At 43.0% G+C, this 21,430-nt stretch overlaps 2 protein-coding genes across 2 annotated transcripts in view; one reads left to right on the forward strand and one right to left on the reverse strand.

Moving 5' to 3' along the window:
* Positions 1-304: 304 nt before the first annotated feature.
* On the forward strand, positions 305-17,770 carry ncapd3 (non-SMC condensin II complex, subunit D3). Its single transcript, XM_066708128.1, has 35 exons — positions 305-574; positions 1,785-1,939; positions 2,147-2,309; positions 2,674-2,855; positions 2,994-3,164; positions 3,571-3,632; positions 3,841-3,928; positions 4,207-4,340; positions 4,477-4,549; positions 4,921-5,046; positions 5,407-5,659; positions 6,049-6,105; positions 6,577-6,672; positions 7,036-7,109; positions 7,288-7,422; positions 7,844-8,064; positions 8,520-8,711; positions 8,863-8,960; positions 9,262-9,371; positions 9,718-9,825; positions 10,293-10,407; positions 10,911-11,009; positions 11,468-11,706; positions 12,137-12,216; positions 12,344-12,481; positions 12,862-12,995; positions 13,460-13,659; positions 13,830-13,940; positions 14,677-14,856; positions 15,147-15,319; positions 15,612-15,748; positions 16,042-16,119; positions 16,493-16,567; positions 16,651-16,711; positions 17,102-17,770. The coding sequence occupies exons 1-35, from the start codon at positions 523-525 to the stop codon at positions 17,193-17,195; spliced, it is 4,464 nt and encodes a 1,487-aa protein (XP_066564225.1). The 5' UTR covers positions 305-522; the 3' UTR covers positions 17,196-17,770.
* jam3b (junctional adhesion molecule 3b) overlaps positions 17,771-21,430 on the reverse strand; it is a 52,789-nt gene continuing 49,129 nt past the window's right edge. Inside the window, exon 9 of the mRNA XM_066708194.1 lies at positions 17,771-21,317. Within this exon, the coding sequence (XP_066564291.1) occupies positions 21,282-21,317 (36 nt within the window). The 3' untranslated portion in view covers positions 17,771-21,281. The remainder of the gene's footprint in view (positions 21,318-21,430) is intronic.

The following is a 21,430-nucleotide window of genomic DNA, read 5'->3' on the forward strand; positions in this document are numbered from 1 at the left end:
AGATAAGAATGTGTGCACCACGTGACTCGCGTTACTATTTTATTTATATATAAATATATTTAAAAATTAGCTGATTGTGACTATAGGAATGAAAACCCGAATCTAATAATACATATGCACGTATAATACAAAAGTAACCAAATGCAAATACTATAAATTACGCCCTCATTAGTATTACTATTATTATGCCCGTGAAATAACTTCCAGTTCAGTTGAGGGCGATTTGAAACTGCGTAGATATGGTCGCCATGTTGGCTCTACGTACGGGACCATCTGTGGACGAAACTAGATGCTTAATTTGAGCCGGAATGGACGCAGTGTCCTAAATACGTTTAACTAGTTATTAATTTCAAATACTAAATAGTTAAACATGCATTATTACAACATCATTTTGCTAGCCTTTGAGCAGTATAACAATAATGTATTATTATTTATTTTAACTAAGTAAACCGAATACATAGATCTGCGCATGCGTATGTCTTTTATTTTCGCGCCTGGATTCAATATTTGGAAATAGGAAAGATGGAGCTGTTGGAAACTTTACAGTTGCTGAAAATCAGTGATATTTCCCACGGTGAGTTTATAACTGTCAATTTAAACAGTTATATTCTGTGATTTTTTTCCCGTACAGTTATACCTTTTGCAATGTGGTCCTATTGATGTTTGTGTGTATTGGTGCTACTAATTTACGTTACATTTTTAGGGATCATCCTTGCAGATTAAGTTCAATCTTAATTAAATCAAATTGCAACAAACAAGCAGTATGCTGGTCAGGTGCTCCACTGGTGGGCTGCAGTTCTTTATATAACGATCAGAGGATGTGTATGATTATGACAGTTGCCAGTGAAAATAAGTCATGTTTGGGGGAACGTTTGTTCTTAAATGACTCAAAACATCTACAAGTAGTTCTTAGTAATGTACAATATTTGGTAGCGATTGCCAGCACTATAGAATATAAGTAAATCTATTACTTATGTTCATTATACAAAAATACTTAGTTTAAGTTCTGCACGAGTCATTTTAATTAATAGATGATTAGAAATTCTATTAATCTTGATAGAAGAAGTAAATTCAAGTACATTTGCACTAATGAAAAGTAAATAAATAATAGTATTTTGTAGTAATATGCAAGTAAATGTGTTAATTGTTATAAGAACAAAAAATACTAAGTAATTTATTTTTGTGAATGCATGTTCCTCATTGTAAGAGAAAATAAAAATAAATCCCATTAAACTCTGTTCCCAATTCTTGGAGGTAGGCTGAGGACAATTATAGTTGATATCAAGACAAATGTTGTTGTATGGGATAGCCAGATTTTAGAATAAAACCCAAAACCAGCTAATTTCCCTTCTGAGAAAGTGAGTTTTTAAGTGGTCGAGGAGATTGATGAATAATTGTGAATACAATCTTAATCGTATTGAAACAGTGCATTTGACCACAAGTCTGAATATTATTATTATTATTATTTTTGTCATTTAGCTGACGCTCTTATCCAACTTACATTTGTACCCATTTATACAGCTGGGCATTTTACTGGAGCAATCTAAGTGAAGTACCTTGCTCAAGGGTATAACTATCATTACTGCAGCAGAGGAACTTTAGTCTTTTGTAGAGCAGTCTGACCCAGAAATGCTTAACAATCTTGTTCCCCCATGCTGTTGTGTTACAATAAAGTAAATCACACTCAGGGTTATATTGTAATAATTTTAACAACTGGTATGGGGCAGGTTAAGCGCCTTACGTTTAAAAGCTTGTTTGCTTTCATAATTGTGTTTCTGCTGCAGGATGGGTGGACACAGTGTGGGAGCTGGACTTTACCGAGACCGACCCACTGGACGCTCGCATCGAGGGAGAAGTTAACGAAAATGGACTGGAGGCCTTCAAAGCAGTTTACCAACACCTGCTCCCCTATGCCACAGAGGACAGAGCAGTTACTGAAGTAAGTGATGGAGGCATCTTGGGGATCTGTAACCAGGAGGGTGTATCTGCTCTTTGGCACAGCTCAGAGAGAGGCTTCACTCATTTACTTATGTAAACACATTTGTTGTATGTACTCAATTATCTGATCTAAAAATCCTTTTTGTAAAAGTTGCTTTTTAATTCTTGCCCGGGCCACTCCGCCAACATGCGTGTTTTTGAACCACAGAGTGTCTGGACGCTGTTCTCCCAGCATGGACTGTCGGGCAGTGGGCTGGTGGTGCTTCTCCACCACTTTGTCCAGACGGGTCACAGTAAGACAGCCAGCGTGCCCCAGAGACAGTGTGCCTTGAGAGCAGCTGCCATTTACTTCCTGCTGCTGGAGATCCCAGGCAAGATTGTTTCCGCTCCTGTTGTAATTGTGCCGATTCACTCACCTGTGTCTCTTTCCCTTTTTCTTGGCTTTAGTTTTTCTGTTCCTGTTGATGTTGTTTTATTTAAATTCATGACCGCTAAATAGCACTCTGGTTGAAGAATGTAGGTAGTAAAGTTGATGCATACCCCGCACAATGTAGTAGGTCTTTGTCTCACAATAATTAAAATTACCTCGATATGTTTCAGATTTATCTGCTGGGCCATAATTATATTATATTTGAGAATGGCAAATGCTGAGACTCTTCCTTATTGTATGCATCTCCATATGTATAATCTCCTGTAGTGTCTTTAATGATCTTTCATTTTTTTGCAATAACAAAGGGAGCATAACCAGCAAGGTCTTCCACCCTGTGCTGTTTGACAAGTGCCTGGACACTGTGAGAAAGACCTGGCCACAAGACCTGGACTCAGGGAAGAAACGCAAAAAGGAAACCGCCAAGAGTTCACAGGGTGACCCAAAGGGCCGGAAAAGAGCCAAACCTCCGCGAAGGGAAGACCGAGAGGTAGAGGAATACGATGCTCCACTTCTTCTTAGGGCCACTTAGGTCATTTCCCTGTGTAAATGAATCAATCCATTAAAAGAAAGAGAGAACAAAGCTTTTGTTGTTGTTTCCCTCCCAACCCCTTCCTTCTTTCTGTAGCTGGAGGATGAGTTTGAGGACGGTGATCAGGATGAGGAGGAGGTCTACATCTCTGGGCAGGATCTCCTGCAGCTTCGGGAGGGCATCTTCTTCTTGGTCAAGAACTTCCTTAGGCTGCTTACCAAGTTCCCTCTGAAGGACAAGCCCCAGAACGTGCAGCACTGTGTGCAGGTGCTGTCCTCGGCGTCTCGGGTCAGGGGACAAATGTGCCAAACGCAGTCTAGATGCGTAGTGTGTGAAACTCCTTCCTTCACATGCACATTTGTCCATTAATTGTTACTGCTCTTCTTAGTAGCCATAGTAATTATAATAATTGTCATGGTGTTTTACTGTTTTTGATTCATATTGTTTAAATGCCTTGAATTGCAGTTAATTTAACCGATGGGTCATATTCATCACATTTTAAAAACCTTTCATTCACCTGATGAAAGCAGAATTACCACATGAGTTAAACTATTAATCTATAATGCCTTCAGTTTATTACTGTTCCGTAGCATGCAACAACAAAGGGTTTAAAATAAATGGCTTTAAATGATCTGAGAAGATGGTAATACTAAATTTACATTTTCCTTTGCAGATTTTTATAGCACTTACCAATTTCGAGCCAGTGATTGGAGAACTAAGGTTTTCAGAAACGCAGTGAGTTCTAACAAATGTTTAGATAATTAGTTTTTAATGAATAGTTTGTTTTAGTCCAACATTACTGTTTTGTATCTAAAATACAATTTTAAAAATGTTATTCTATCAAATGGTGAGTTATATATCATTTTTGGAGATAAATGTCTGATGTCTGTGTTAACATAAAACAGCTGTGCTGTACCTTGTTAATCTGCTTGTCTCTCGTCAGGGATATTAACAGAATGAAGAGTCTCCCTGACGTGGCCTACTGGGGGCTCAGGCTGCTCTGCTCTCCAGCTCATGGGGAAGGAAATCAGGTGAGAGGATGTCTAGACTGCTCCAAGACCGTTTCTCCACTGTCACCATCGGACACTATGGGAATTAAAACCTGGAGCAGGAGTATCGGAGGCATTCCTATTTTCCTGGTGGTAAAGGCAAACCAGAATGCTCAGCTGGCAAGAGCTGGAATGCACTCGGCAGCAAGTGCATGTGCTCAGGAAGTCTTCAGCCTCTTGGAGAAGGAAAAAAGCAAAGAAAAACTATGGAAACCTAAAATGTCCCTTGACTGAGCCGTGTAATGTGCGTGTCCTTTCAGACGGTGCGCCGGGTCTTCCACAGGCTCCTGTACGTAATTCTGATGATGAGCGGTGGTGACGGATCGCGACCCTGCCTCCTCGCTCTGACCCAGCAGGTGGTCGCTGCCAAGGACATGGCCATTCGCTTTGTGAGGTGAGGACAGATGCACTGTGACTATGTGCCCCTTCCTCCGTGTGTGCATGCGAGTGAGGGTGAGTTTATGAAATTGTGCTATATGAAAGATGGCAGCCACTGCCCTTCACGTTCCTCCTTGTGTTTGCTATTCTAGTCACATTGTCGATGAGCTGAAGGACGATGTGCTGCCTATTCTCCGAACTCTGCTGCAGCACATCTGCGCCAAGGTGAGACTGCAGTCCTGTGCCGCACATTTCCTTCCTTTCTTTATTCTGTTAAAGGGACCTATAAAACTTGACAGGACTCCATCCTCCAGTCAGTTATGGTCTTTGTTTTTAATCCATGTCTGTGTGTTTAAGTATGTGCACAGACCCACCCATGTGTTAAATTGGGGTAAATCAGCCCTGCTCTGTTTTGCCAATATTGATCTGTTGAAATGGCATACAGTATGTGAGTGGTGGAGAAAGTTGTGCTTTCCTAAAAATGTGTCCTAGTGTGTGGAGCTGCTGTCAGTAGCAACATTGAATATCTTCCATTATGCAGGCAACATCTGTTCTTCCCCCAATTAATGCACTGCCCTTTTTTTGTGGGGTTACAGGTGGCAGATAAGACAGAGTACCGCACCCACGGAGCTCAAGCGCTGGTCAGACTGCTGGCTAAACTGTCCTGTGCCGAATATGCTTCCTTCATCCAGTGGCTCTATGAATACTCCTGTAACGCCAAGGTGACTCCCGCTGATTTTCTCGTGACTGCATCCTCAGGTTGTGAAAAGTGTGTAGTGTAGCTAGCTGTTTGGGAAATTTAGACTTGTAAGAACCATTTCAGTCCTACATTGCTTAACTCCAGTTCTGTGACCATCAAAGCTGAGGATGGCAATGCTGTATTTATATTGTATGTATACATACACATATGTAGAGAGCAAATCCAGTGTGAATGCTTGGGCCTTCGCCTAGTTCCTAGTATGGTCTGTTCCCGGTGTTGCCGAAGCCATTGCTGGCACAGCCCTTAGTTTGCAGCAACGGTACCAATAGATCAAGCAGTGAACAGGCACAAGCATTTTGCTGACCATCCCGTTCCACCGCAGACACAATACCGACAGTTTGGCCTGGACGTGGCCATGGCCCTGCTGGAGCAGCCGGAACGCACCCCTGAAGCCCCTCTGCCCCCAGAGCAGGCCCGCCTCCTGCAGCACAAGTTCCTGGTTCAGGCGATGATCTTCAGCCGCTGCTCCGACCGGACCGCCACCGTGCGCAGTCGAGCCTTGGCCTGCCTGGCGCAGTGTCTGGAGCAGCAGTCTCCCAGCACGGCGGAGGGCATCCAGGAGCTCATGCACGGGAGTGAGTACTGAGAGGGGGCGGGCAGGCACTGGAAAAGACATGCTTCACTCCAGAGGGTGGGAAAGAGAGTGCAAGGCAGAGACCAGAGCTCCAAAATGGGCTCCTGCAAGAATACTCTTTAATGTTGTGTTCAGAAATGCAGCTGAACTGTTTTTGTTTGCCATGATGTCACTTTTTTCGCCATCCAATATCTGCCTCATCTTGATTTAACTGTTTATTATTTGTGTTTTCTTCAGTTTGACTTCTGACTTTCTTTCAAGCAAGGAGTGGAGTGCTTCTTACCTAGTGGACATGATGCTATGATCGGTTATTTCATTATGGTGGATTAGATAATTCAATTTGCATATGTTGCCTTTTGTTACTGTAATGGTGCTGCTATTTTATTCTAGCGGTTGCCCGGACGATGCTGGATATGGATCACATGAGCGTTGCAGGGAATTCCGAAGGTAATAGTGACTCTTGAGAGTTTATCAGACTACCAACTCTTTTGAAGTTTTACTGGTTAATGCAGAGGTATCTGCAGAATGTGTCTGTGAATGCACCGTGTGTTTTTTCCGGAAGTTTAGCAGTACATGAAATGTATTTAATTGGAAATGAAATGGAAAGTCTTATATCCGTGTAATCCAGGGCTCATAAATTGTAAGCTTTAATGGTTCAACAGACTCCTTTGTTGTAAGCTTGGAAATGCAAGAGAAATTAATTTACTGCTAAGGTAGTTGACCAGCTCTGTTTTTTCATTCACTCTGTACTGTAGCTTCCCATCTGAGAAGAATAATCTATTATTCATTATCCCAACTTTTTCTTAGGCAATACTTATATGCAGCAGAACATGTGCGCGCACAGACACACACACACTGATTTCCTTAATGACTCTTTTCTTCCGCCCCAAATAAAGGTTTATATACTTTTGCCACCAGGTACCCGTAATATCTCTGAGGCAAATCCCCACGTTACAGCAGGTGTCTTCAAAACCATTGAAATCACCAGTGGGGAAGATGGATCCATTTTCGATGGTAGGTCATAACCTTTTGTCTGCAAACATTTTTCAGAGCAGCAGGGAAGGTCTACATTTGTGTGATTTATTATACACCCAGTAATGGCATTTTCTTCTGGATTTCAAGTCTGGCATTTCCAGTGTGGTGCAGAGGAAATAAGGTTAAGCCACAAAAAATTAAAGCAGTATTTTCAGTGCATATCAGTTATAAGTTAATTGCATGCCCTTGGTGGACTTGGCTTTGTCGTGCCAAGAATTAATCAATAAAAATTTACTGTGCACATCCCCTTGCGTTGAAAAGTTAGATTCAATGCACTTGGATGTGGTTTGGTGTTAAAAAATCCACGGTCTTGTGTCTGAGATGTCGCCCTTTGCAATGCAGCAAGGGACACCATCGCCATGCTCCGACAGCGGGCGAGCGATGAGAAGACCAACGTGAGGAAATCATCCTTGCAGGTAATGTGGCACCTCGCCCACTAGCACTTACTGTATTAATGCTTTTATGAGTAGTATTTATTTTATCCCCCCCCATGACTCCCTTGCGACACAGCATTATCAGAGCTTTTTATATCCTCTGCAAGGGGAAGCTGTAACGTCCTCAGTGAGATGTGTGTTTGTGTGTGTGCGCGCGCAGGTGTTAATGAGTCTCCTGAAGATTGGCATGATCCCCTGCACCCCAGAGGACCTGTCCACCTTACAGGACCGCTGCCGAGACCCAGCCTTGTCTGTGAGGAAGCAGGCCCTGCAGTGCCTCACTGAACTCCTTGCTGTAAGTCCCGCCCACTCTACATCCAGCAGAGGGCCACACCTTCTTGGCACCCCTTGGCTGAGGACTCGGGAACACTTGTCTAGGTCCTGGAGCATTCCAGTGAATCTGCTATGGCTGCATGCTTAGCAGTTTGTGTTCCTTGCTGTGAAGAAGGGTCTCCTGTATAGGTCTTGACATCTATCCTGTCCAACAAAGGACACACTTTTTAATCTGCTTCCTTACCGAAGGTTTTAGCATGACAGTTTATCTCTGTTTGCACGCAAAGAGGGATCTGGGCTTGAATCTCCACACTTCTCTCTCCAAATTCCAAATATTTTGTTAAAATCGCAAATTTAAGATGGGTACAGCTCTTGGTTGATGGCTTCATATGAATCATTGCATGTGAGTCCTGTCATTCTCTCACTCACTTACTCTCTCTCAGGCTCAGCCAGAGAACAGCGTGGTGCAGAAGGCGTGGCTGACGGGGGTGGTGCCTGTTGTTATGGACTCCGAAAGCTCTGTTCAAGAGAAGGCCTTGGATTGCCTCGAGCAGACTATCCTTCGCCACATCCAGAGCTACAGCCGGTTCAGCGATAAGGACAGCCGGCAGAGACTGGCCTGGGACCTGCTGACCCTCCTGAGTGGGGAGAGTCAAGACCTGTGGTAAGACACTGGACACGGGGATCTCATGGCTAGAGACAAAGTGCCTTCCACTGAAACACTTGTCGTCTTCACGTCGCATTTAATTTCATGGTATTTATATTGACCCATAGATGATGCATAAACAACATTTCAATTTAATTCATTTTGAGCATAGACATTCCCTGACTTATCTAAGGGTTCCATTCCCCAACTCTGCCTAAGTCTGTCTTTTTATAAGTTGTAAACACACTGGCTCTTTACGCATTGAATGTAACATTTTCATAACTTGAACATTTCTGTAATGGGGCCTATGAATAGATTTTACGTGTTGAGGTTACGTGAGCCAGGTATTATACAACCCGGGGAGTACGTGTATATTTTTTATGGTGTTTAGCTTTACTTGAGTTACTGAAGGTGATCCCATCTTTTGATTTCCCTTCCCACAACCCCCCCCACCCCCCCGTCTAATTTCCTAGTCGTTACCTGAGCAAAGCCTTCATCATCTGGGCCAAGCAAGACAAGTTCTCCACGGTCTTCGTCAATAACCTGATCTCTCACACGGAGACCGAGCATGCGTCCGCCGCCTGGCTGCTGCTCTCCAAGGTGGCCGGCTCCGCCCCCAGGCTCAACTACGGCAAGATACTGGAGGCCTGGGATCACATTGTCAGGTGGGGGAGAACATCTCAGGCCTCCTGCTCTTTTCAGGCTGCCATTGCTCCTGTAGATGCATTTTCACTGTACAAAGTGGGGTGTGTGCGTTTGTGTGTTAATCATACTTGTTATCATACTTTCTCTGGCATTTGTTTTATGGTTCTGTAGCAATGAGGATATCACCGTCTCAACCACGTGCCACGTACTGTGTGTTATCGGACACATCGCCAAGCATCTCAACGGGGACACCAGGGAGAGGGTGATCGGTGGGTTGTTGTTATTTTGTTTTTGTTTTCAGGGGAGGTGGGATTACACTAATATGGATTTTAAAGAGGTTTATTTGTGTTCTTGTTATAAGTTTCAGTGCTTGGTGGTAATACTGATTTGAGATCCTGGGTGAAAATACTTAGAATTGCCCTTATTGATGTTTGACAGGCCTGCAAAAGTGTTGATCTGACAGAATGGGATTGCTTTGCCTAAGCCCCCCACAAACTGGATAAATAAGCATAATTGTGGTGCTAAGTGTTTCTTTGAACTCGAAGCACTGATTGTGTTGTGCTGTTCCAGAGGACATTATGAAGTGGCTGAAGGGGTTCCACGCCCCCATCATCGTCATTGGCTCCTGTGTCAGTGCCCTGCAGAGGCTGGTTCAGAGGGACTCCGTGGAGGACACGCAGGTAACGCACCTGTCTGACGGATCGGTACAGAGACTACAGAGAGCTACATATTTTATTTACCATTTTTGGATTGACTTAAATTTTATATTCAGTGTTTGGTTCTGTAATTACTTATTTGAGGTTATTCATTTTAAACTTCAGTATTTAAGTTTGGGTTTGTTGCACTTTCATTTGGGAAGGTCAGTGGGTTTTGAACCTGCATCGGACGTAATATGTAAGTGTGATTAACTTGGGATTCTTCATGACTGGAAGTCGAGCAAGACCTGTTCCGATCTGCCCGTGTCTGGAGCCGGCCCCTGCCTGTGAGATCAGAGATGCTGAATGTGGCCTTCTCTTCTGTACGCAGAGACTTCTGAACCGGTACTGTGGGGACCTGGTTTCTCTCTGTGACTCCTATCTTTCGAACCTCATGCTGAGCGCGGACAGATCGCAGAATATCGATGAGGAGCTTGTGGTATGTCAAGCTGCTTTTCCATTTATTTTAGGCTGTTTGTTTCTAATCATCTCTCTGTCAGCTGAAGGACTTCTAAAACCACTAACCTAAGGTGGAGGGTGTAAACCCACATTAGAAAAGGTGAAGAAGTTGCATTTATTTAAAATTATATTTACATAAATCAAACCCTAAATGCGTTGACCGAGATGACTGTTGAAACTGTGGTACAGCACTGCTCTATGTCCTCTACGAGGTTAATAAATACTCCATTATAGATAACCAAGTAAAATACTACACATGAATGGCACAGATATTACCTTAATTTTAAATGTTTTATATAGTTACAGTTTTTCTGAATTAGGTGGAAGCATCAGTGTCGTGTTTCCAGAAATAAAAATAAAATGGCAGTGCTGGTGTTAAGTGGACAGTAGAGGTCTTGAATTGCTGTAATTCAAGAAAATAAACATGAGAAACTGTACTTTCTGCAGGTGAAGTACTTGTTCACTCTGGGGGAAGCGGCTTTGCAATGTCCTGCCAAAGTGGAGAAAAGAGTCTTCCTTCTCGTCCAGTCAATACTGGCTGCGAATGTCAGCTTGGACCCAGGTAAGAGATGAGAGGGAGTGAGCAGACATGTAAAATGATGGGAACCATGCCTGCCTTTCCTAAAAGAGCATCAAGTCACTGAATGAGGAGTGGGTTTAAAACAAATTGACATGCCGATTCAGTTCAGGAATTCAGTGTATGTCTGTTTTGTATGGCTGTCCCCTCCCTCCCACAAAATGCATCTTTTTTTGTAAAGACAGGAGCTGTTTCAAGACCTCTAAGTTGAAGCACAAAAGCTAGAATTACAGCTGTGTGTGCAATTCTTGACCACAAGATGGAGCCCCTGCAGTACCAGCCTTCTCATACTAGAGAGTTTCAGGTGTCATCAGTGTTCAGATGCACATTGTAGTTTCATTAGCTTTCATGTATTTATAGATCAAGAAGTTCCTTAAGGGGGTGCCATAACAGTTTTAGGCTTACACTAAATTGCACTGGTTTATATATCTCCATCTCCCAAATCCTCTGTGACTTGTTGGTTTTGACTTTCCATTTTGTCTCCTCAGTCGAGGGGACGGAGGAGCTGCCCGCCTCACAGCCCCTGTCCCAGTTCAAGCCTTCCACCATGCCCACGGCAGTCAAAGCCCATGCCTTCATCACCCTGGGTAAGGCTTCTTCACCATGTTCATCATCATCATCATCTTGGGCACAGCTGTGTTGGGCTGTAGTGGTCTCTGTTTATTAAATGGTGGTTCTGCAGCCCTAGTCCCGGAGAGTCTTCTGAATAATTTCATCCATCCATTTATTGATGCCCGAGTTGGGTATCTGGGCCTGCCTAGAGAGTCCTCTAACGGCTGAAGGATCAGGCCTCTCCCAGACCAAATTTGGAGGCCTCTGAATGAGACGGTACAAATCCAGATGTATTTTTGGGTTTATATTTATAGTTAGTGCTTCTGATTTGAAAGGTTAAACTGAAAGAGTTATCACACAATTCACAGATTGCCAGGCTTACGTAAAGTTAACAGGATTTTTCTGGGTTTCGATTAAAATAAAATAAAAAATAAAGACTGGTCATGTAACGCCAACCTTCTTCTTGCACGGCTGCTGATCATCTGGGTCCCAGGCAAGCTGTGTCTGCAGAATGAGGACCTGGCCAAGAAGTGTGTGCCCGCATTGGCCCGCGAGCTGGAGGTGAGCACGGAGGTGCCCGTGCGCAACAACGTGATCATTGTGATGTGCGACCTGTGTGTGCGCTACACCACCATGGTGGACCGGTACATCCCCAACATTGCCGCCTGCCTGAAGGACCCCGAGCCCCTCATCCGCAAACAGACCCTGATCATGCTGACCAACCTGCTGCAGGTAAGACCGGCAGAGGGGTCATAGGGTGGGAGGAGCCTGTTTGGCACTCTGTTCATTCCTCGGCCCCAGCCAGGACCCCAGCGCTGGCACACTGTGAGCCTCCTATGCACTTGGGGTGGACAGTGCCAAGGATTGGGTTGGCATGAATAATCGTTTTGTATCAAGATCTCGTCCTATCTGGTTCTATAGAGTAGATTGTACAGAAGTAACCGTGTAGATGAAGAATACATACATAGATAGATAAAACTAAATTAATCAATCAATCACAGACACTAAGAAATATAAGGGATCTTGTACCTTTTTTCCTTCAGCTTTCTTAACGATCGATTGATTTGGCCGATTTATCAAGCAGAATCGGGACCGCATCTAGTAGTTTGAACTCCTTTAAAACACAAAATTATTATTTTTTTCTTTTTTTGCTCGTCTGTAGGAGGAGTTTGTGAAGTGGAAGGGGTCCCTGTTCTTCCGGTTTGTTGTTGTACTTGTTGACCCTGATCCCAGCATTGCCAGGTACCTGCTGTAGAGGCTGCCTAATTTCAAGGGTTTCCTCTATTTATTTATTTATTATTATTATTTTATTTAACCAGGAGGTCCCTTTGCATGAGTTTTAACAAGTGCACCTTGCTCCGTGTTTCAGGCTTTGTGAATTCTGTTTGGTCCACCTGCTGCTGAAGAGAAACCCTGTCATGTTTTCCCAGCATTTCATAGAGTGCATTTTCCACTTCAATGGCTATGAAAAGCATGAGAAGTACAACAAGTTCCCACAGACAGCCCGGTAGGTTTCTGGTGTCCTTTGACCTCTGTAACGTGCTATCTTTGCCATTTTATAGATAATATTATATCTAATATAATACTATATGCCAGTAGGGTTTCAAGGTTTCATATCTCTTAACCTGTACCATATCAATGACAGGATCTTTTACGTTTAAAAAAAAAAAAAAAAAAATCCATTAAGATTTCTATTGATCTGTCCACACATCCATGTAACCGATCAAACCGTAATTTTCGGTTTACTTCATTAAGAATACCACACCACAGCTTGCTTTAAACATACAGAAAGATGCACTTTTGTTTTTCCATAAGTGCATAATTGCAACAAGTTGATCCTCCTCACAATGACGTCTCGATCTTCTCACCTGCTGTCTGATCCTGCAGTGAGAAGGCCATGTTTTCTCTAAAAGGGCCCAAGAACAAAGAGCTACGAATGAAGATTTATAAATTCCTCCTGGAGCATTTCACAGACGAGCAGCGCTTCAACATCACCACGAAGATCAGTCAGAACGTGCTGGGTAGGAGCTCTCCCCTGCTGTCCCTCGCTGTTGAAACTGCAGCCCAGGGCGTCTGAATTACCCATCTGAGTGGTCTGCTATGGGCTTGTTTTTATTATAAATGCCCACGTCCTTCAACTTCTTTGCTCGTTTCCTGTTCATGCAGGAAATGAAAGACTGGGCTGAAAGTTTAGGTACCAACAGTTTTAGATACTATCTAAAGGTCAGTTCGCACCCTGAACCCCCCCTTCAACCCTAGTCAACACTGAAATGTCAAGCTACAGCACATACAACTCTGCTCCTGATATATTAGTCATTCTTGCCACAATAACACAAATGTAGACTAAGACAAACTTTGATTTCTGCCTGAAACAAAATCCTATGTTGAGTGAGGGCTTCATTGACTTCATGGTTGTGAAAACGCCGTTCTACACTACTGTATAACTATACTGTGTTTCTGTTCTCGTGAACGTGTTCTCTGGCAGCGAGCTTCGTGGATGGGCTGCTGCCCCTGCACTTGGAGGCCAGTGAGCTGCTGTCGGACACCTTCGTGGTGCTGAGCCTGAAGGAGATGAAGCTCTCCGCCATGAGGAGCCGGCCGGAGGAGGAGCTGCAGCCCGATGATGATGAGATGGCCGTGGCCAATGCCGTCATGCAGGTGGCGCAGAAGAAGCTCATCTCACAGGTCAGTGTGTTCCCTCGGTTGTGTCAAATGCACATTTTCTGCTCTTTCTGATTTTATATGTATGTATTTAACCAAAGCTGAAACCATAATGAAATATTCCTGGTGAAAACAACCAGAGGGTGCTCTCCTGTCACTGTCACAGAGTTCAGCTTTTACCTGTTGTGTTCCAGGTCCAAAAGAAGAATTTTATTGAGAATGTGATTCCCATCATCACATCCCTCAAGGCCATGCTGGAGGAGATGCGCATCCCTGCCCTGAAGGACCTCATGGCGTACCTGCGGGTCAGAGCTATTTATTTTTTCAAATTCACCCGGAAAACATTCTAATTGGTTCCAGGTCCTAGAACTCGTTTTTGTTCCCATTCTGGTTCTAGACTGAAACCGGTATTGTCTCCAGCTCTGGGGCTGAGAGAGCAGCCCACAGTATGGCTGTCGCTCTTGCTGCATAAGTGATCAACCTGAGGGCAGCTGGCGAGTGCGAGAGCTTAGCTTGTGGAGCTGTGAAGTGCTGTGCTGACATAAATTAATCGGGAAAGAGATATGATGCTGTGTTGTTACTGCCACCATTAACACCCATTCAGGCTGTTTCTGCTGTGATATTGGAGCGAAGTTTTACAGTGACAACGAAGGCAGAACCGACAGGGATATTCGAGGCAATCTGTTCAGGCCTTCAATAATACCAGAGGCAGTGCTGAAGGTCATACTGCAGGCCATGTTCACATCGGTGATTCACACGCCGGCTGCAGGGCATTATTTCAGGCAGTTTACAGTCAGTTGTTGGTCATGTTGGGGGGAAAAATCAAAAAATTTGTTCCTGTGTGCTTGAAGTAAAATTCAGCTTGAGAAGCAGCAACCAGCACTAAAATAATTTAAAGTAAAAACTTCTCCGCTCTGTTACCAAAAAGATTTCGGTCAGGCAAGGTTAAAAAAAAAAAAAAAGGGACAGCCTGGCAAGTTAAAGGATTATTTATTTATTTATTTATTTATTTATTTATTTATTCTTTTTCCCTCTTGACAGGAAATGATGCAGGACTACCGGAATGAGGTGAAGGACTTTTTCTCAGTGGACAAGCAGCTGGCAGCGGAGCTGGAGTATGACATGAAGAAGTACGAGGAGCAGCTGCACAGGGAGGGGGAACAGGGCAACGGCAGCACTGTCACAGCGCCCGACGCCAACACTCGGCCAGGAACACCCAGGGTAAGGTAGTTGGCCGTCAGAGGTGCATGTCCAGCTCATACAAGTTGCTCAAAGGATGGAGGGGAGCAAGAAAGAAGTTTAGTTTCAGCTTTTCAACTTCAGTAACCCAGTGTGAAACGTTGCTGTTCGGGGGTAGAAAGTGCCAATGTGGAGGACGCAGAGTGAAGCCTCTGGGGAATCGAGGCTTAGGCCAGGTGTGGGGAGTTGTTTTTGAAAGTGTTCAGCAGTACAACGTGCCTCCTGCCTTGTATGGAATCCACAGTGCTCTGCTCTGCTCTCTTCTGCTACAGCCCTCAGTCTGCCTGTCTCCTGTCCCATCCTCGAGCGCTCGAGGCCAGGGCCCCCAGGGCGGGGCGTCTCCATGCATGGCTGGAGCTGCAGGCACCACTCCCCAGCCAATGTGGCCCTCGACGCCAGTCTTCCTCACGCCCAAGCCTGCCGGAACGACAGCGACCAGGGCTCGGTGAGTCACCATCACTAGTGAATTATTTATGCAGCGATTTTTGGATTTGTACTGTCTTGATTTAACTTGACTGATGTTAGTATCCAGGGTTAACCATGTATGGTAATTAAAAACTATTTATAATTGTAGGCATCTAACCTGTGTCATTACATCCTTTTCAGGAGTTGCTGTAGTGAATGTTAGTTGTGGAAAATTAAGCTACTTATTTCCCGCTTTCTATTAACACTTGAAGAAAAGCCTAATACTTAAAATCTAACAAACAAAAAACACAATACCGTGTGCTTGATTCCAGGGTCCTGTCTCTGAGCACTGCTGCTCTCCTCAACTCTGCCAAGAAAGTCGCAGAGAGCCTGAAGAACCAGCGCAGGAACAGTGTGAGCAGCACATCGCCCGCCCCCAGCAGCCAGCACACCCCGCTCAACACCTCAGGTACCGCTGGCCGAGCCGTTCCTCGACTGCACTCCAGGAAATGCTCACATTTTCTTTCACTGCACTCTGAAATTGTCAGTGTTCAAGTGTTCAGCTCTACTGTGTGTTGGCTGTCTGCTGTTAGTCATGCCGCTGTTGATCTGGTGAACGCGTCAAGTGAAGGCTCAGCTATTTTTGTCTCGGCAGTCAATCTAGGCCTTGCAGAGATTGGCTTTAGCAGCCATGGCCATGTTCTGTCTCAGGGGTGCGCCTCGGTGATGTCTGATATTTATCCATTTATTTTTTCTTCTCAGCTAGGGTCGCAAGACAGAATCGCACTCCCAGCAGCAGCAGCAGCAGCTTGGTAGACCGAGCGATCAGCACTCCAGACCGTAAGTTCAGTGCCCGAATGTTTCTTGGCGCCCCAAAGAATATTTGAGGTCAAAGTTCTCTATACACAAACTAGTATCTAGTAATAATAAGCAGGACTAAGCTATTGTAGTATTTTTTTTTTTTCCGGCTTTAAATCTGTTTCGTGGACCTCTTGTTCTTCTTTTAGTCTCCTTGACTCTCAAGTGAAGGTAGGTAAAATAAGTGGGAATGGAAGAAGCCTTTACCCTTCGATGCTCTCCCAAGTGGGTTGCAGAAGACCACAGTGTCAGATTTATTGTTGTACATAAGTGTTGAAAAGTAAAAACAAAATCTTCTGTTTCTTTAATTTGTTGCTGTCAAGTAATGTATGTGTCTGTGGGTGTATCTTCTCAGAGACCATTGAAAATGTGACGTTTGGAGCCGGAGTCAGTTACATCTCCAGATCCCTGTTAAACTCCAGTGACAATGGTAGGTCTCAGGCTGTCAAACCATCCGTGCGTCGCTGGCACTAGTGCTGGATCCTGCTGATGTCCGTCTGCATTTCTTTTCAGAGCCCAGAGATTCTGAGAAGAAAGATGCCAACGTCCTGTACTTGATGTCCCCGGACCGGCAGTGAGTAACCCATCTCCTTGGGGCCGAGCACGGCAGCTCTGCCGTCTCTTCCCATTCGTGTGAGGATGATCTGGGCTGAGTGTTAATGACGAGAACGGGCCATGTCTGGAATAGCTTTCAGAGCGCATTACTGCATCGCCCTTAGCAGTGAATCAAGAGGCTGTGCACGGCTCACATAAAAGCTAGTGTTAATCACTGGGTGTTCAGGTCAGACATAATTGTGAGTTACATATCTGTACGAATCATAGCACTGCAGACAGGATGCAAAGGGTTAAACATTGTTTTCAGATGGCCTCAGGCCCTCAACAGGCAATCACGTTGTTTCTCACCCCCCATGAAGTGGTGTATGCATTTAAGCCCAACTCCCCAACCAAGTGCTTTGTGTTCCAGGACCCCGCAGCCCCGGCAGTGGAACGTGGAGTCGCCCATCACCCGCACCAAGGTCAGACGCTCACAGAGGACCCCCCTGAAACCGCAGAATTAGGACCTGCTGAGCTCCGGTTCAACTGGCTTCTTCCATTTACATGCTGCTTTCCGTTGTGGTCACAGGTTGTTGTTTTTATTTTTTTTAATATATATATGTAACACTTCCTCACACGATGCCTGATGTGGACTTGCTTGTATCTGTGAAAAGATCACATAAGGTCTATCTAAATAGTGTGAATATATTAAAATATGCTGACTATGGCACTTCAAACCTTTGTGTAAATCCCTTTTTGTAAGACATTGAACTTGCATAGAAGCACATTAACTGGATCTGGATTAATCGAAAGAAAGGATGTTATGCCCATTAAATATTTACTTAAGGTGACCCTAAACTTGAATTCCTTAAAAGTCCTATTACAATGTAGTTATGATGGTGTTTATCCCCCATAATTCATTGTGTTTAAGATTATGGTTATTTTTCCATAATGCTGCTTATTTTAAGCTAGATGTGAAAGGATTGCAATAGTTTCTATATGGCTTTCGGTAATTGCTTCTCAGTGATGTCATTTCCTGCCTATTCTTTTTGTGCATTGTTTAACTTCCAAATATAAACAAATAAATATACAAACAAAATGGTTTAGAAGTGAGTTTTATTAATCACAAACATACAATTTTGGAATTCACACTGTTAGTTTTGTACAAGGGTTTACAAGTGGAACCCAACAGTTTCCAAAGAGAATGCAGGGATCATTACACCAGTTTTTGTTCAGAAAATCCTATAATTTATTTAACATGAAATACTTAATCTGTAGGCAAACAAAAACCATGAAAATCACATCCACGTTATCTGTAATACAAACCTTCAGTATTGCACTTCTACACTGTTCAAAAAACCAGTTTAAAAAAAACAAAAAAAAGCCTTCTGTTGCTGACTGCACATGGAGGTTCCTGGAGGTAAGTGGTAAGGCTTAAGATACGAAACAACAATAATAACTTGACTGTATTTGAACATAATTTTACCCTAAACTTGGATGCCCTCACTACATGTCATCCGATTGTGCGATTTTTATTTATTTATTATTGCAATTTTGTTTCCTTTAATACACATTTCTACTCTGGTCAGGGTTTCTAATCGAATTGACTACTGTGCCAAATAGTAAAACGTATCACAGGGATGTTAAAAGCATGGTTCCCTGTTCAGCACGTCCCACGTTACTGGCCCATGCAGATTGCTGAAAAATACCCCATGGAACCTCTCGGTTTTACTGTTAAGCCGAGTTAGGTCAAGAGTTCAAGTACTGGGGCAACACCACCATATATAAATATTTTTTGTATTAAAAATTAACCCTGATTGGGTTTCATGTCCAGTAACCACAGGAAGTAGATAAACAACTTGGCCAACTTGCAAATGTGGCCTGCATCCGCTTATCCTAACAGTATTTTTATGTATTTGTTTTTTCAAACTATGTTTTAGGCACTAATATACCAACAGAACAGCATCTGTCTCCTATGCAAACAAAAACGATTTGCGATACAATCTATTAAATCCATGAAATGAAATGTGTCCTTTGAATGCAAGTGGGCTATTGACAGAAAAATGACGTATGTTGACACCCTTGTGGGGAGGCAAAGCCCAAAATAAGTTACTATATGTTTCTTGGTTATGTTTTTTGTAAGTGATCATTCCTCTCAAACACCCATGAGTGAGACCTACATGGGGAATACAAATACTGGTTAAAGTATTGGGTTGTATGAACTCGCCAAAACCAGAACTCAAAGGTGCGATTGAGCTTAACCCTACCCAGGCTAATATGTAAAACAAGATGGTTAGAAATAAATACATACATCAGTGAGTTTGCTTCTCAGGGTGAAGATCCAAAGGTCAGTCTGTAAAATGGCATGACTGAACATTGTAATCTAATTGATATGCAATACATTGATTTAGCTTGGCTTCCTATTTGTCATAATAAAGATTGTAACCCTGGACATACAGTTAGCAGTTAGTGAGAGCACAGACATCACGCATCATTAAGAAGGACGTTATAATGCAACAGCGGGCTCCTGAGATTTGATGGCGATGGAAAGGTTATATCAGCAGTGTCCTAATATCCCTTTCCCGTGTACGCCTGTAAATTCTCCCAGTAGCATCAGAACTCCAGAGCAGAATTTAAACCGGGAACACTGGTGCAGTTTGAAGGCACTTGAGAGGAATGAATGATGATGCGTTTTCTGTGAAAAACTGAAAACATCCATTCTGGCTGCAAATGATTCTCCTTTTCTTAATTCTCCAATTTCTTACATCATACTTCATTTATCATTATTATATATAGTCACCAATATTATGTACAATGTATGAAAATAATAGCAACTATAAAAAACAGGTTATGTTTTCAAAAAGTAATGATTAGTTTTAAAATGAAATATTCAGTGGTAAAAACAAACCGAATACATGTAGTCTTTAAAAATGGTAAGAAAGAATTGATAGGTATTGCAAATGTATAAATTTTTGTTGATTGATGCACCAATAATCCTTGTATTTCCCTGTGATACAGGACCATGAAACAGTTTGAGAAATAAAAAGGCAACTAGACATAACTTGAGACCAAGATTCCTGTAAATCAAATTGTGAATACTGGTTAAAAGGAGTCCTTGCATACCACTCTGAATTCCCAAAGGCAAAGCGCAACAAACCACGGTGACTGGAATTTGTTCATGTGGGCTAAATACCATTGTTCTGCCTGTTTAAGGAACATGGTGCCAGCTTGGTTCTCCTGGCACCATGCCCTCACATCGCGGGCTGCCTTAGTCAGGAGCTCTAACCACACGAATCCCTGTCATGCCCCCTGTATTTTTCTATCTTTGCACGCCTTACATACTAATATATATATTTATAAAATTTGTACCGTGCATAAAAACCTTTTTATTTTCCTCCATAATACAGAAATATTTTCATAACTTAAATAAAATAAAACAGTTCAGGCTGCATACTTAATATTTACAAGAAAAAAAAGCAAGCGTAGAAGGTCACTTATCATTTAAGAACACACTGCGCTGATCCACGGCAGTGTTCGCCACCAGCCTGCAACTGGTGTGCTCTGGATTTCCCTACTCTCTATAAGACTATCTACAAAATGTTAGCTTTTCAGAACGTCTCCTTTGTATTAACATATTTCAATCCCAGCAGTTAAAAAGATTGTGTAAGACAGTTGCTAAAAAAACAAACAAACGACAACAACAACAATAAATGTAATACCTTGATATGCTGTGGCAGTCAAAAACAAAAAACTCCACCTACTCATAATGCATTGCTTTTATATACTCTATTTCTATTACACGTATTAACTGTGTAGAACACTGAGTGGCTATAAATGTAAAATTCATTTATAGACCTCCCCATCCCACCAAAAAAGAAAAAGTATTGGCTTTAGTGTTAGTAATGTACAAATATTAAAAAAGTAAACCTTTATCTATAGGCATTTCAAAATATATTCCATCAAAAATAGTTCGACAAACTTTGCTGGTACAAAAAAATGGTACGTCCTATAAATGGCAACAATTGGATGTTTCCAGTAGAAACGCCATACAAATGGAGTCCAAACCTGTGCTGATGTACTAGAAGCCGACCTGCATTAAAACCACAATCGTATCAGGGTTGAAGGTGTAGCTGCTGCGATCCTTTACCTTACAGCGCTGCACCGTCGCCTTGCCATGCCGCAAGCACATGCCTATTCTCTGCTTTCTTGCTCTCGGGATCATGCTGTAAATAGGAGCGCTCTTTGAAATTAGCTGTGCTTAACAAACTGCATTCACTACGTATTATAAATGGACTGTTACTACAGAAAAATGAAAACGGATCATCTATGCATCTAGTTTGGATTTCAAAAAAGATGGGAACACAAGAGGCTCATTGCTGACATTAGCTTCAGAAAAGGGAAAACCAGGTTTGTTGTTCCGTTGTTTTTTTTTTGTGTGTGATAACTGTTGTCACCTTTGGCAAACTCGGGTAGTGTCATTGCAGTCGCCTCAGTGGGAGAGGTTTTCTCTGGCAGCTCGTGCGTCGTCTCAGAAGCTAAGAAGTTCAATCAAAGAGAAGGTATTCTGCTTTGGACGTCTCCGTGTCTCTGGGATCTTCTCCGATGCTTTTTCAGATCACGAACGAGGATTTGTGTCGGAAGTCGCCCTAAACAGAAGGCACAGGAGACAAGAGTGGCGTCAGAGCAGGGCACTGGGACACTGCTTATGCTTCATCGCATTTTGTATTGCTTTAAGCACGACCATTTCAGTAATGTGTGT

The sequence above is a fragment of the Amia ocellicauda genome, chromosome 1 (genome assembly GCF_036373705.1).
Source record: "Amia ocellicauda isolate fAmiCal2 chromosome 1, fAmiCal2.hap1, whole genome shotgun sequence".
Lineage (NCBI taxonomy): Eukaryota > Metazoa > Chordata > Actinopteri > Amiiformes > Amiidae > Amia > Amia ocellicauda.

Coding starts and splice junctions, on each gene's coding strand:
- ncapd3 (XM_066708128.1), top strand. CDS start 523: ATGGAGCTGTTGGAAACTTTACAGTTGCTGAAAATCAGTGATATTTCC. Junction 11,707..12,136: donor TGCTGACCAACCTGCTGCAG/GTAAGACCGGCA, acceptor GCTCGTCTGTAG/GAGGAGTTTGTGAAGTGGAA. Junction 12,482..12,861: donor AAGTTCCCACAGACAGCCCG/GTAGGTTTCTGG, acceptor CTGATCCTGCAG/TGAGAAGGCCATGTTTTCTC.